This window comes from Podarcis vaucheri (genome assembly GCF_965113315.1).
Source record: "Podarcis vaucheri genome assembly, chromosome: 1".
Lineage (NCBI taxonomy): Eukaryota > Metazoa > Chordata > Lepidosauria > Squamata > Lacertidae > Podarcis > Podarcis vaucheri.
Window position 1 is genome coordinate 21175922 of NC_138759.1, and position 16813 is coordinate 21192734.

Consider the following 16813-nt stretch of genomic DNA (forward strand, 5'->3'; position numbering starts at 1 on the left):
AGGTTAAGAACAGACCTCCGGAATGAATTAAGTACTTAACCTGAGGTACCACTGTATTTCTCTTAAAGCACTGCTGTGCTGTTATGGATGAAAGAATGAGATCATTTAAGAGTAAAGAGAACATCTCGAAAGCAAGGAAGAGATGGTGGCAGATGAAAGAATCAGATGAAAGAAAAACAAATAGCGATGCTCCCATATTTATAAGCTAAAAAAATCTTCTTCTTTACTTGTTCATACAATGGCCTTTCCCACTAACGAAAAGTATGGATAAATATACCAATGTATAGCTTTCAGCAAGGAAACAAAGACTTGTTGCATTACACGAAAATGTACCTGCTTAGAACTCTAAGATGCATCTATGTGACCTGATTGGTTTTTCTCCAAGCTGCTATTGCCAGCACATCTGCTTTTGCTCCATTCCACGCTACAAAGCTTTTCATCTGAAGGAGTGGCTGCTGTGATCCATAGCTAACACAGCGACTGCAAGATGGGTAGCTGCTTCCCACACAAAAAGCAAGGCCCTGTCAGTTCTATTTCCAAGCGGCCACCACATAGGCTATTTTAACACAAGAACTTGGCTTGCATCCCAAGTTGCGTCCTCCAATTAAGACACAGTCAGCAAACACCAACACAGCACAGATACAACAGAGGGAATGATCTGAAGTGGTAAAAATATTAGTCTGTAGAATTCAAATAGCAACCTTTGAGACAAGCATTACAGAAGTGTTTATCGTTACGAATGGGTTGTGTTTGCTTCCTACATCAGCTTCCATTCACCGGAGAGATAGGCCACATTTGCTGTACATTTAAAGCTACCACTTTTAACAGTCATGGTTTCCTCTCCCAAAAATTATGGGAGCTGTAGTTTGCTAATGGTGCTGCGAGTTGTTGTTTCTCTCACAGAGCTACAATCCTCAGTGTTTCCTGTCAAGAGGCATTGTTACCCCACTTTTAAAAACTTATTAAATAGTGGGTATAAGACAGGCCCTAGCAGATTGAGCGGATGAGACCAATAGTGGGTCCAACAGTCAGGAAGGCGGCTTCTGCACGTGCTGTAGAGGGAAGTGAGGAACAGAAGGAAAACTCTGACTCTCAAGTTTCTCCCCAGTTCAATGTCTCCAAGGAAGGAGCTCACATATGCCAGGTATCTCTCACCCCCCTTCAGCCAACCACTTGTACAGAGATCACACCAAGCAAAAATTAACAGAGATGCTATGGAGGTTAGTTTGTTTTTACTTTTAGGGTGCCCTGCTTTCACAAAGTGACTTATGAGACTCTAAAGCACACAACATTACAATTGCAAAGCTACCAGTCTGTATAGATAACCCTGGCCTAGAGAAAACCTTCAAGATGGGCTCCGGCAGATTGAGCGGACAACACCAAACAGTCAAGAAGGCAGTTTTTGCACATGCTGTAGTGAGGGGCAGATGGGGCTTGTCAACATGGGAAAGTAGACCATCTAGGAGAAGGAAAACTCTGATCCTAAACCTCTACTGCCTTGCAGGATATCTTTGAGAGAAGAAAAGGCTAAGCAGTAAACCCCACACAAATCTGGAGAGGAGGAGGAAGAGGAGGAGGAGGAGGAGGAAGAAGAAGAAGAAGAAGAAGAAGAAGAAGAAGAAGAAGAAGAAGAAGAAGAAGAGGAGGAGGAGGAGGAGGAGGAGGAGAGGTCTGGATCTGATATTCCGCTTTATCATTACCCGAAAGAGTCTCAAAGCGGCTCACATTCTCCTTTCCCTTCCTCCCCCACAACAAACACTCTGTGAGGTGAGTGGGGCTGAGAGACTTCAGAGAAGTGTGACTGGCCCAAGGTCACCCAGCAGCTGCATGTGGAGGAGCAGAGACGTGAACCCGATTCACCAGTTTACGAGTCTACCGCTCTTAACCACTACACCACTTCGGTGCTGCTAATGCAGTGGTTCGACTTCACTCCTGGACGTGCACTCCATGATGCCAACAACAACGGCAACCCCCAGCAACCCCTGGCCATTGGCCATGCTTTCCGGAGCTGCGTGGAGCTTTGGTTCAGCAACTTCTAGAAGGCCAAATGTCCCCCACACTTGATACAGAGCCATCACACTGAGAGCCTAGCAGGCCCTTGGCTCAGTAATAAAGCATGAAAATTCGTCTGCATGAAAGCATCTCACATTCAACCCATCGCCTGAAACCCTGGAGAGCGGGATCTAGCCAGTACAGATAATACTGAGCTAGATAGACCAATAATCAGACTAAGTTTATGGCATTTTTCTATGTTCCGCTGATATTCCTGAAAGGGGACATTGTTAATGGGTTTTCCCAGAGGGTCTGAGCACCAGAACTTCTATGTTAGGCATCAGACCTCATGTCCCTTAGTCCTGCACTTAAAATTCAATATATCGATGGGCCACTGCGACAGAGCACCCATCCACCTGCCACCTTAATTTGCCCAGAGGCACTCGATACAAATCTATGCAAATCTGTGCCATGGACCTGTGAAACATCTCTTAAATCTGTTTTTAAGAGCAAACGTCTTAAGCCATACGGCAGGCTGCCCTTCCATTAGAAAGTTTACAAAGATTTGTTGCAAGTATTTCCAATTCGTTATGAACTCTATCCTGAGCCTCTCTGTAAAAATATTCAAGGGTGCCTCAGTATTGTGTGGAGACTTCCAAGAAAGTGTGTGCATGCACGCATGCACACATACATACATACACACACTTTGCTGCACACAGGGCATTCTGTGTGCTAGGCTGATGATCTACAGAGGAAGGCAAGGTGTTTCGCAGCAAAAGTTTCTATTGGCCAATTCCTGTTTTTTCCATCTCTGAGCACACTTGCCAGGAAAGCATGCCATCTGCCTCACCTTCAGCATGAAATCTGTCATTAAAATGTCTGATTTCAGTCTCCTAGCCATCTGTTATTTCCATGGTATGTTCAAGCTAGCAGTGTGAAATTTAAGAGTTGCAAAAATGGCAGCTCCCCCCCCTCTCGTTGTTTTGGCAAAGGCTATTCCACTAATAGGTCATTTCACAGGTGCTAGCAATGCCTAAGACATCTGTTTCAGTTGCGTCCTCACATGCCCTTTCATTGCGTCTTACCGTTATAGTGAACTGGGATTTAAACCGGGAGAGGAGGGCTAACTAAAAGCGATGGGGTAGAAGACTGCACAAACTAAACACAAAGCAGAACCATGTTACATGGAACAGCTCTGCGTGCTGAGCCACATGGATGAATCATGGCATCACAACTCTTAGATAATGGTTTGTGTTGCCATGATTGAAGTCTGCCCAAAACCATGTGCAGAGACATATTAAGTAGGTCTAAAAACTAAATCAGCCTTTGCCCACCTAGTGCTTTCCAGAGGTTGTGGGACTCCCAATTTCCCATCAGCCCCAGCCAGCATGACCTATGATCTGGGATGATAAGAGCTGAAGCCCAACCATCTCCAGAGGGCACCAGGTTGTGGAAGACTGAATCAACAAACTCAATGAGAAAGAATGGACTTATTCAGGCAGCTGAGCACTTCTCTTTCACTCAGTTCAGACGTAACAACCAACTATAGTTTGGCATTACACAGATGAGCTCTCTACCCCTGTGATTATTCAAGAGACAAGTCTATTACACCAACATCCTGAGAAAAACTATTTATGCGATTGCAATTCGTTTCCTAAGAGAGGACAGCTTAGAAAAGTTAGGAATTTAAATTTGCTGTGTCACCCCTTTTTTAAGCATCGAGGGAGAGAAAGTAAGCAACTGATAAGTGTTAACTGTTTAATTATAATTTGCTGATGTTTAATTTTTCTGTTTACTATTGGATTCTAATGGATTATTGAATGTTGCTTTATTTGATATAAGTTGTTTATTTTAAAGTTATTGTGACCTTTTATATAGGATCTGGTTGTTATTATTAATGTTTGGTGTCCATTATTATTATTAATGTTATTATGTGTGTTGGAAGTCACTCAGAGTGGCTGGGGCAGCCCAGCCCAGCCAGATGGGCATGACAACAACAACAACAACAACAACAACAACAAAAACAACGCTTTCCATTCTATTACCCCAGGGCAAAATGCTTTGTACGTTTTGGAAATGTTATAACTAGGTTTGAGGAAGTCTAGCTTTTAAGTCCCAAGGGAGGAAAGGAGATCCTCCACTCAGGTCACACCCAGCCCTGTTTCTCCATGCCACTTCCTGATTGGTTGGTTATGACCCCAACAAACAAGCTAGGTTGTGTCACACCTAGAGTGGGGTATTCTTTTTCTCCAGCCTCCATCACCCTGGCAAATTCCTAAAGAGGAGCTCCCTGTGCAAGCAGAAACCAAAGCTTACAAAATCTAGGTCCTGCTTTTTGGGGTGCTGGAGTGTTTCCTGATCTGTGCAACGAACATTGTCAACCCCAACAGCCTTACTAGGACACTAACTCATTTATTTTAATGTCAGTTCAAGTATGGCTGCAACCTTGTACTTGGGAATAAGCCCTATTAAATTCAGTAGACATGTATCGGATTGCTCCGTAAGCTCAATAGACTGCACTGTATTCATTTGCTTTGGCACTCATTGCTTTGTGGTTGCAAATCAAACTTGGACCCCAGACAATGACACTGCCCAACCTCCCCCAGTCCAATGTTGTGGACTGAAACTCCCATCAGCCTCAGCCAGCACAGATAATGGTCCAAGATATCTGAAATGTAGGCTGCAGAAGGCTTGTATCAGTATTTCGGGTGGCACCTTGCATAATTTTGCAAGCAAGTCAGGCAATTCAGCTGTAATGTATTCTTCATTTTCTAGATTCAGAGCCTGCTGGGCATTAGGAAACTCAGAAAGAGAAATTCCAGTTATGACTAAAAATGTACAGCGCTGAATTTTCAGACACCACAAGGGATTTGGCCTCTTGCAGCCAGGACAGCCTTTCTTATCAACTTATGATTTCAAACACGCTTGTAGCCAATAAGGGATGTGAACAGAATTTTTAAAGCATTTTTCCAACTCGCTGACTGCTGGAACCTTTAGGGCTTGTGAGTACAAAATTCACTCTCAAATGGGAATGAGTGGTAATTGGGCTAACAGCAGAAACGGAACATTATCACCACAAACAAAACACAACTATTGAAAGATGAACAACTGAAGCAGGTATACATGTGTGTTCATTCATATAATATAAACCTATGCACACTATCCACTTCTGAAAAATTCACTTGTACTTGCATGCAAAATCTGTTTAAACCTACAAATAGGGGTTAATCGGGATTTGAGAAACAGATTAACCTTTTTTGCTAAATAGCCAACTGCAACCCTATGTGTATTACTCTTCTCAGAAATGCATTGTGAATAGCAAGTGAGCACACACGAGAGAGAGAGAGAGAGAGAGAGAGAGAGAGAGAGAGATATCCAGGAGAAACTTAAAAATTACTTCTAATAAGTGTTGGAAATGTAGAGAAAAGGAGGGTACATTTTATCATATGTGAGGTTATTAAAAGCTTCTGTGAAATGATCTATAATGACTTTTGTTAAAAAACCAGAAGCTTTCTTATTAGGATAGGAACTGAACTACCTAAGGAACAGAAGAAAATATTTATGTATGCTACAATAGTCGCCTGAATACTGTTAGCCCAAAGATGGAGGGAAGACACCGACGAAAGAAGAATGGCAGATCAAGCTAATGGACTATGCAGAAAGGGCAAAATTAACGGCAAAGCTCAGAGACTACAATAACGAGAAATTTAACAAATAGTGGGAATTGTTTATTGTTTATGTGCAAAAATACTGTAAACAAGCTGAAACATTGGCAGGATTTCAAGTAAATGCTTGCAACTAGTAGAAAATTAGATAAAATTAAGGGAAATAATAATGAAAAAAGTTTAAGTATGGATATGCAGAAGAAATTGGTTAATATAAGTAACCAGAAGAGGGTAACGAGGGAAGTCCAGAGATTTAAAGAATCTCAGAAAAGGTTTGTTAAAAGGTGTTTGTTTTTATTTGTGAAAATGTAACTGTGAAAAACTAATATAAATTTATTTACCAAAAAACCCCAAAAACAAACACTACTGCTGATCCTACCAATCTCATTTAAGATAAATTTATGTTTATTTTATTTTTTCATTTATATCCCACCTTTCCTCCAGGAAGTTCAAGATGGCATACAGTGTTCTCCTCCTCCCCATTTTCTCCTCTAAACAATCCTATGACGAGCGTTAGGCTAAGAGAAAGTGACTGGCCCTAGGTCATCCAGTGAGCTTCACAACTGAGTAGGGATTTGTGTGACCAACACTCTGACCACTACTCCATATATCTTGAACACAGGAAGCTTCCTTGTCATGAATGGCTCTCCAGGGTTTGAGGGAAGAGTCTTCCCCAGCCCTATCTGGAGATGCCAGGGACTAAACATGAGATCTACGACCAAGCTATGGCCCTTTCCCATTCTGCATCACTACATTATGATGATACAATTAAAGTTCCTGCCAAAGCAACCACATTTTCGTTTTGAGCCTATGTAGGAGAAGACACAACTGATGCTATTTATCCAAGGCCTTCTGGCCGGACAGTGAATTACCTAAAGGGATACTTCCACCTTGGACAATCCTAATCTTGTCTCCAAAGCACAGGTTGGTTAGTGCTTTGCCACCAGCGATGCCCCACTTTTGTGCTACGGTGCATCACATTCACAGAGGACCTAGCAGATTTGACAGCTGGAGGTTTTGATGGATCAACCGAGTGTCGAAGGATTAACATTCCACACTCCTTGAAGGGATTTCGTGCCACAAAGCATTTCACGTGGAAGCGCTGCCTGCGCTAACACATTTGGTCACTGCTGAACTTCCTGGCGACATTGTTCTAATTTTCCACATCGCCGCATTTCACTTCAAGGATCTAAATGGGGGTTGTCAAATGAGACCGTTACACATGACATCCTAACAAGAGCCAGGTAGAATAATATTTCCACTTTAGACCAAATGCTTGGCTTGCAAAATTATGATTGGGATGAGATTCCCCCCCTTTTTTTAACCCAATCGTTGAAACTAATCAATTGTCAAGAACTGAACCCTGCTGGATATAGAGAAAAGAAACCTTAGGCATGCTTGTTTAGAAAGTTTAGCTCTTTGCAATGGGGTCGAGACTACAAAACAGTGATCACCCCTTCAGTTACATCAGGGGATGTGAATGACGTGTGCATGCTTTTTCAATTTGGCAGACTGCAAATTGGCACAGACTTCCCTGCCAAAGAGTTATACAGCACTATCCAGGGTGGATAGGGCTTTCTACCCCCCCCCAAAAAAAGCAGGGGTCCATTAAGAAGACACAACACTGTCTGCTTACACTGCCATAGATCATGATGTTTAAGCAAGCAGGCCAATGTCCAATGGAGAAATTAGGCAATTTTAGATTCTAGACACAATGGTCTTATGGGAGCCCCTACAGGCATGATTGGGCCAAAGCATTCTAAAACCCCACTGGGGAAGTAAGGGCTACGTAGAGGCTCCTCACCTCAAAATGTCTGTATGGCAGCCAGAATGGAGTCTTCTGCTGTGTTATAGAAATCTGTGCTGTCCTACAGTGGTGCAGTTAGGTAGTTTTATAGATTCTGGACCAAGGACTGGCAAATCTGTCAATTTTTAAATCCAATTCTCCACATTTCCACCTCACTTTGCATTTTTTAAAAAAAGTTTTAATGAGAATTCATCAGCATTTTAGTGCCATTTTCTCCTGATATACACATGCAATTTTGCCTAACATGCACTTTTTCTTTTTGCAATACGCTTTCCCTTAATACCATGCAATTCTGCATGTTATTTTCACTAATATATATACCTTCACCCACACTTTACCCTAGTATCTGCATTTTTGTACACAGTACTTGGCTGGAGAAATGTGTGGCAAAATTCAGAGAAGTGCAAATTTCAAAGGAGGGCTGTTTCGGTTTGTGCATTGTTTCGGAAAGAACGAATTATGTAGGTTCACCATTTAATGCAATTTGGATCAAACTACTCATCTGTCGTCACCACCAGTGTGGGAAAAACATTTCCCGAAAATCTCCTAGGGTGTTTCCCCAAGGGAATGGATGTCTATTGCCTCCTCCTCAGCTTCGTGCCTGCATCTACCCACATCTGCCCACTGGCTGTGCTGCACAAGGGCCAGATCTGCCACCCCTCCCAGCTACCCCTCCCAGCTACCCTGAGCCATGCAGCCCTGAGGCAACTGCCTCATGGGCAGACTAGCCCAGCTTGGATCCTAAGAAGAATCACATTTTCAGTTCTTCTTGCAGCCCCAAGCCTTAAGGTTCAGGTAGGCATATGCAGCAGGTGGCAAACGATTCCTCACTGCCTTGTGATATTTAGTTGGTCCTAATAAAAGACATTGCACTACAGTTATTTCTAGATTCCACCCCACCTTCCAAGGGGCCAGCACGCATGACTGCAGCTTCACCCTTCTCCCCTCCCCACCAGGCTCCTGTATTTTTCTGTGTATAAGATGCCCCCATGTATAAGACAACCCCTATTTTTTTAACCCAAAATTAAGAAAATGCACCATGCACTATCCATTTATAAACTTCAAAAATTTAGGAAAAAATATAGTCTTATACATGGAAAAATATGGTATATATAGGAGAGAAATAATGCAACTGAAAGCCACAGACACATTCCTGTTAAGAATTAAAGAACTAAAACAATTTAGTGGGGTTGACTGTCTGGTCATCTGTTGCACAAAACAACAACATAGTCAAGCAATATGTTCCAAAGACTATCGTTTCCAACACAAAGCAAGCTTTTGTGGACAGGCATCTGACGAAGCCCATTGGAATGGCACGGACAGATCTCAGGTTTGCTGAATTAACTTTGCTTCCACCCTACCCACCAGAAGCCTGAGGTCCCCCAAATGAAACCAAGTGCAAAACTGGGACTTTGGGAGGCAGATGAAACCGAAGCAAAATGGCGCCCCAGAGCCAAGCGATGGGACCAATTACTTACTGTTTCCTGTTAGCCATATACGGTGGTACCTTGGGTTACATACGCTTCAGGTTACAAACGCTTCAGGTTAGAAACTCTGCTAACCCAGAAATAGTACCTTGGGTTAAGAACTTTGCTTCAGGATGAGAACAGAAATCGTGCTCCGGGGGTGCGGCAGCAGCGGGAGGCCCTATTAGCTAAAATGGTGCTTCGGGTTAAGAACAGTTTCAGGTTAAGAACGGACCTCCGGAACAAATTAAGTACTTAACCCGAGGTACCACTATACTGACATAACCTGCATTGAACAAATTCAAATCTGCGTCTTAAGGTACCTTCCATGAACTTCCTTAACTTATCTTAGGAACCAGGTCAACAGCTTCCCATGAGAGAAACCCAAATACTCACACTATGAAGGTTTGCTTCCAAGCATCAGAGAAGCTGCCTGTTTTTCATCTCTGAGCAGTCTGTGTGCCACATCTAAGCAGGTATTCATGCATTTTTAACATGTGGCGTCTCCACCAGGTTCTCTTTCCCCCAACCCCTGGAAAAAATATAACCACTTTCTCTTTTTAAAGCTCGTTTCCTTGGATTTGTTCCAGAAAAGAATACATTGCCAAACGGGAATGGTACATTCATTACTGTCATGGATACTTATACACAGGCCACGAGCGAAACTTGGAAGGCCTACATGTGCAAGCAGATAACAGACGGGATTCATTGTTGGCTCCTCCTCTGTTTCTAAGATCCAGAAACACAAAAGGACCATGCAATCAGCATGAGCTCCACTAACAGGAGCTCAGTAATTCTGCCTTGTTCCCCTTTCAGTAACATTTGAAGAGCACAGATCTTCAGATGCTGTGCCTCAGAAAAAGACAAAGATAGAGAGCTTAAATTGCCTCCAGCTACCAACTTTCCCTTGCAAACCTCGTTCAGAAATGATCGTTCCTAGCTCCCGGGAGTCAACAATAAGGCTCAATACACCTCGCCACCATCCCATGCCTACTGACAATGTGTTCTTTTCTTTTTTTAAAATTTACCATTACATTATTTCTTCCCCCTTCCATTTTTATCCTCACAACAACCCTTTGAAGTAGGCTAGGCAAAGCAAGAGTCACTGGCCCAAGGTCACCCAGTGAGTTTCACGGCCGAGTGGGGACTGGAACCCTGATCTCCCAGCTCCTAGTCTGACACTCTAACCACTACACCACCCTGGCTCTCTGCAACACACAAGTTCCTGTAGAAAGAGACACTCAAAGGCATGAAGTGGGAAAACTCTTGGCCTAGAGTAAGGGAATGCTGAAGGGATAGCTCAGTCAGCAGAGCATGAGACTCCTAATCTCAGGATCTTGTGTTTGAGTCCCACGCTGGGCAAAAGATTCCTGCATTGTAGGGATTTGGACTAGATGACCCTTGTGGTCTCTTCCTATAATCATAGAGTTGGAAGAGACCACAAGGGCCATCGACTCCAACCCCCTGCCAAGCAGGAAACACCATCAGAGCACTCCTGACATATGGATGTCAAGCCTCTGCTTAAAGACCTCCAAAGTAGGAGACTCCACCACACTCCTTGGCAGCAAATTCCACTCTCGAACAGCTCTTACTGTCAGGAAGTTCTTCCTAATGTTTAGGTGGAATCTTCTTTCTTGTAGTTTGGATCCATTGCTCCGTGTCTGCTTCTCTGGAGCAGCAGAAAACAACCTTTCTCCCTCCTCTATGTGACATCCTTTTATATATTTGAACATGGCTATCATATCACCCCTTAACCTCCTCTTCTCCAGGCTAAACATGCCCAGCTCCCTTAGCCGTTCCTCATAAGGCATCGTTTCCAGGCCTTTGACCATTTTGGTTGCCCTCCTGTGGGATGTATCTTCACTGAAGCAGTCAAAGACAACATTTTCCTGTTGCCTGGAGTGGACACACAGGGGAATGTAGTTCCAGACAGGGAGGACTTCCTAACATACCTGTTCTGGAGCCTCCTCCCTCTGTGTGTGACCAGGTAGATGGGCGTGATCCTAGCAGACCCTGTAAAAGGACAAGCCACGTAGCCATTTTCCATTCTTCCATTTTCTCCTTTCGGACTCCTTTCTTGGTTCTTAGCCAGCACATGGGTCATCCTTAGAGAGGATGGAACTCACAAGGCCTAGCTCAGACTTCTTTTCTCTACAATGTAACTGTAACCACAAGATAAAGCCTGACTTCAGATTACTGCTGTGAACTGAAGGTAAGTAAACTTTACTCTTACTTTTAAAGAAGACTGTCGTTTTATTATCATTTTAAGAGGGAAATAAAGGGGAAACTTACCAGGAACAATCCAGACTGGATTGCTTAATTTAAATGATTGCAATGAATCCATCAACTTGCTTCCAGCAATCTGCAAGGGAATGTTCTCTGCTGCTTGCTCACTAGCGTGAGTGAGGAGGGATAATATTTAATCAATATATCCTCTCCTACCTTCCTCAACATTCCCACACTTCCAACACTACAACTCTATGGTTCTATGATTATGGAAGCAAAACAGCTCCCTGGAAATAGTGGCTCCCCTTCCCATTCTCTCACCAAGCAACAAAGGCACAAGACAAGAATAGCTGGGAAACAAACCAAACTTTAGAGAAGCATGCCATGGTTTGTTTGATCAACTGTGGGGAAATTCATGGTTAACTCAAAGTTTGTTAACCAAACTATGGCTTAGTGTTATGTGTATACCAGGACAGGGGTTGTAATGGAATTGAGAAATCTATAGGAGGAACACTTCACGCTGCAACCTTTCGTTGCAGGTCCCACCTGTGTTCCTGCAAAAGCAATTCAAGGAGATGGTAGACCTTATGAGAGCAACCTATATTGACCTCTGCTTCAGTTACATCAATTCAGTAGGCTTGTGAATTGTGAATGGGAAGCAAGGTTTGAATCTTGCTCTGCAAAATGCAAGCAACTCAGGACTGAGGGAAGTTCATTCTTGCCCCCAAACGTTGCAGTTTGCATCCTTCCCTCTATAGATTTTTTTAAACCGATTTTTCCCTCTATAGATTTTTTTTAACCGATTTTTTAAAATCATAAATATAGGCCACCTGTCGGGCAAAAGTTCCTCACATTTTCATAAATATTGCAAGCAGTTCTTATAGTAGGAAACCATTTCATGTTTGTATCAGAGCAGTGCACATGAAGAACAAAGAGAGGGTATGATAAACATGCAATCCAATACATAAACTAAATACAATGTAAGATACATAGAAACTGGTTTCCTCAATGTGAGAAGTGCGGTTACAGGAAACCAGGCAGCAGGCCTTCTTGGCAGTGGTGCCCGTGCTGTGGAATGCCCTTCCATCAGATGTCAAGGAAATAAACAACTATCTGACTTTTAGAAGACATCTGAAGGCAGCCCTGTATAGGGAAGTTTTTAATAGTTGATGTTTGATTATGCTTTTGTTGGTAGCCAGAGTGGCTGGGGCAAAACCAGTCAGATGGGCAGTATAAAAATAATAAAATTATTATTCTTGCACTGTAGGGGGTTGGATTAGATGATCTTCGTGGTCCCTTCCAACTCTACAATTCTGCGATTCTAAGATGTCTTGTATACAGTGGTACCTCAGGTTAAGAACTTAATTCATTCTGGAGGCCCGTTCTTAACCTGAAACTGTTCTTAACCTGAGGTACCACTTTACCTAATGGGGCCTCCTGCTGCTGCCACCGCACGATTTCTGTTCTCATCCTGAAGCAAAGTTCTTAACCCGAGGTACTATTTCTGGGTTAGCGGAGTCTGTAACCTGAAGCGTCTGTAACCTGAAGCGTCTGTAACCCGAGGTACCACTTTACTAAGTCAGGTTTTAGGCAAGGTTCTCTCTCAGCCCTACCTACAAATGCCAAGGGCAGAACTTGGGACCTTCTGAATGCAAAGCTACTGAGCTATGGTGTAAAACAACCACGTTCTTTTGGCTCTCCCTAAAACCAAAATACATCATGCAAAATGTAACTGAGTAACTGGAGAGCCATTTCGCAACTGGTCTTCATCCCTTAGAGAAGAGGCAGACATTTATGTCAGGCGGGGGGCGGGGAAGCCTGTCAGAATTACCAGCAGACAAATATTTCATCTCTCCTTAATGCAGCCTAATTCAATTTAACGTGAAATCACCTGACAGAAGCTCGAAGCTTTGCAGTAAGTATGAATGGGCCAGACAGCTAGATAGTAACCAGCAGGCAAGAATATATTGGCTGTGCTCCTTAAGCTACTGTTAAGATGCCATGTTTGAGAAAAAGGGAGAGAAAGCGTGCCAGTAATGATCAATGACAACTGGAGGTGCTGTTTATTATTGAGATTTCTAACTTTAGCTGCCCTTATGGCAGAGACAGAAAACTTTTCAAAACATACTCTGGGTACCTACTTATCCAGGAGGTGGGAACTTTGATTAAATCTACTTTGGTGAGTGGGGTTCCACCACCACAACCCACCTTTTCAAACAATGAGCACTCTAATATATACACCTACACACAGTCCATTTCAATTTATGGGAACCACGCAAAAAGGCACCCATGTTCTCATGCACCTCTTGTTCATTTCACTAGGACTGTGCAGGAGGATTTCTTGGTTGGTCATGCCCAAAGATTGCTTTTCTTCTTTCTTTCTTTTTTTACAAGAGAACAGTAGAATTACACCAGATCTATTGTCCTCAGTGTTCAAAACTCCCAATGTTCTAGGAGCATTTTGCGACAAGGAATTTCATTAGCGCCGAGCGGTTTCTGAGCTCTGTGCCTAAGATTTCAGATTTAAAACTGCAGAGTGGAAGGAAAAGAGGGCCTCTTTCTGCCTCCCCACGTCCAGCTACTCTCTGAAGACTGGAGAAGAGACCCTCTTAAGAATATTAGTGGAGTGGGCAGGGGAAGGACTAAACCATGTGAAAAATGAACATAATATTTTAGCTGCATTTCATTCATTTTCAGCTTTGTATTCTTGTTATTAAAAAAGTGTGCCGAGACATTCCGTTGTTGTGCCCATAACCTAGGTTTAAGGTGCCATTTAGCTCCTAGCTTTTATATCTCAGTTCCTAACACTGATTATCCTATGACCGACTTCACTGACACTATATGAGGTCAGTCAAGAAACCAGCTGGGGAGATAAGAATCAGCAGGAGCTTCCTCCTTTCAACTCTTCCATATAGGAAATTAAACTTTAATCCTTCATTGAGGCTCTACTAAACCTTTTGCCATAAGGCAGGGGTGGGCAGACATCAAGCTTGAAGAATCGACTGTTTTTTTTACCCTAGAATACTGAAGCCTGCCAGCTGGAGCCTAGTCCAGTCCAGTCCAGAATACATATCTATGATTCTGTGAAAATAGTGGTTTAGGAAAGGGGTGGATACACCCTTAGAATTAAGGAACAGAGCACCTGTGGTATGCATGTCTAGGAACTCAGTTCTCAGTATTCACATATAAAACTGCACTCGTCATTTCCCCTTAAGTCCTTTACCCCACTCATATCAGCAGCTAACTCTGTGTGTGTGTGTGTGTGTGTGTGTGTGATTGTTGTTGTTGTTGTTGTTGCTGCTGCTGCTATTGTTAAACAACCATGTGTTGGAAATCCTTGGTTATCTACTGCAAGCCAGAAATCTAACAGTAGATTGAACTTTGCTAACCTGATACTTCCCAGATGTTTTGGACTACAAATCCCATCAGCCATAGTCAGCATAGGTCAAGACACAGAGGATGGAAAGATGGATGGATCAGGAACAGAGCAGCACAGTGGGGCTTATTTCTCAGTAGACAAGCACAGGTAAAGCTCCAGTCTTATATCTATATAATGGGGAGTAAATCCCATTGAACTTAGTGGGGCTTACTCTGAGTAAACATAGAGGATAGTGCTGTTACATTATATATACATGGAAGTATTGGGGGGGGGGTTGAAAATTATTCCTACCCATCTGCTATATCCCCACAGGGAAGTGTACTTCCTCATGCTACACACCACCAAATCTAATTATCCCACAGAACAGGTTTCCAAGCATACTGAATTTTGCATACACCCTGGGACCTTAGGGTGACGGACGGCTAATACATTATTATTATTAGAAATGCAAATTATTAAGTGGGACAGAAACGTCTTACGCAAATGAAAGAAATCAGTGCAGTTGGAGAATTCTATTATTTGCTGCTGCAAGGCAGACGCAGCCCTTCATCTCCTTCAGGGGGAAATCGGCTTGTTGCATTCAAAATAAAGGGAGAAATAAAAATCTTGCACAAACCTCTTTATCCCTCCATCCCCACGTTCTTCTCGGGGTTATTTCACTAAGCCCTAAAACCTCTTGTTACTGGAAAGTAACAAAGGGGGAGAGGGAGAGGGAGAGGGGAGAGACAGAGAGACTTCCCCACTCCCCTCCTCCTGTCCCTCGCCTAAAAATAGAAAAGGAGGGGGGGCAGTGCATCTCAAAGCATCCACCCAGAAACCTGTGCAACCGCAACACCCTTTCCTAGCGAGGGGCGGCTGTCGAGGTCGCCCCTCTATCCAAAGTCTCCTCCATTCATTTCACTGTATTCACTTGTATCCCGCTTAGTCGCCCAGAACCTCAAAGTGGTTCCGCTGGAATCCTAAGCGCTTTACGCAAAATCCCCTTTCATTCATCACGACGGCTACGGATGTCAGAGATGGATGACCTACGCATCTTGGGGGGGGGGGGGTAATCCGCTGTTGCAAACCACCCCTCTCAATATTCGGGGGGCGCGGAGAGGGGCGGTTCGAAGGCTCAGCGGACCCTCGACGGGGTGGGGTCGGGACGCCGCCTCTCGCCATTTACCTGCGCGGCCATAAAGGAGAGATCCATGGTGCTGCTGGACCCCGAGGTGCTGCTGCTGCTGCTGTTGCTGGCGCTGTTGTTGTTGGTGCTCCTCGCCGAGCTGGCGGTGAAGCTGGTGCTGAGGTTGCTGCTGCCCCCCGGCGTGGCTTCGTCTCTGGGGGGCTGGGGAGGGGCCTCCCCCAGCAGCAGCTTGGGGCGCGTTACCAGTTCCAGCTCCCTGGGGTGGCGGAGCCCGCGCGGCTGCCTGGCTGTCCCCAGCTTCCTCGGAACATGGTCCGCCCCGATGCTGGCTGTGGCGGCGGCGGCGGCGCCAGCTGGAGTCTCCACAAGCAACTAGTCCGCGCGAGGAGCCGCCTTAGCTGCTGCCTGGCCACGCCCCCTTTCCCGGGCCGCTCAGTCGCAGCAGCAGCAGCAGACAAAGGGGGACAGGCTCTCCTCTCTCCCTCTCTCCGCCTCCTGCTCCGGCTTCTGCCTCGTGCAAAGGAAATTGCTAAGCCAGCCAACCACCTGAGTCCCCAGCTACGATGCCAAACACACACACATTACGCACACGCAGATGGAGTGTGTGTGTTCCCCCTTGGCAGGTCTCCTGTGCCTTAAAAAAAAAAAATGCCTGGATGATATGAGAGGCAGGCAGACGTTCAACAGGTCACTTCTGTTTTCCCAGCCGTACAGCATCTCCGTTGTTCGTAAGCACTCATTAGATTTTCAAAAGGCTTTCTTTCTTTTTCTTTTTTACAAGGTGCTTCACCAAAGACTCCTGAGCAAGCTGCGCAGTTATGGAATAAGAAATGGCTCCGTTGGTTAGAGCGCGGTGCTGATGATGCCAAGGTTGCAGGTTCGATCCCCGTATTCCTGCAATGGAATCGGGGTGGGTGGCCAGTTCCCAAGGCCCTGTGATCTACTCACAGAGTTAAAAACTGGCAGTAATCTACCCCCTTTTGGGGGGTTCAGGTCAAAGTTGTTGAGCTTTATTTGGGAGGAGGAAAGCCTCCTTTTTAAGGGGTGCAGGCTTCTTTGGGGGGAACCGGTGATCTACCACAGATGTCCAGTACTCACGATCTACCTGTTGGACATACCTGGATTAGATGATCCTCCAACTCCCTTCCAACT

General features: G+C 44.3%; 1 protein-coding gene across 1 annotated transcript in view; it reads right to left on the reverse strand.

Moving 5' to 3' along the window:
• LOC309535636 (uncharacterized protein C14orf132) overlaps window positions 1-16164 on the reverse strand; it is a 34969-nt gene extending 18805 nt beyond the window's left edge. Inside the window, exon 1 of the mRNA XM_082228946.1 lies at window positions 15701-16164. Within this exon, the coding sequence (XP_082085072.1) occupies window positions 15701-15727 (27 nt within the window). The 5' untranslated portion in view covers window positions 15728-16164. The remainder of the gene's footprint in view (window positions 1-15700) is intronic.
• Between the last annotated feature and the right edge of the window lie 649 nt (window positions 16165-16813).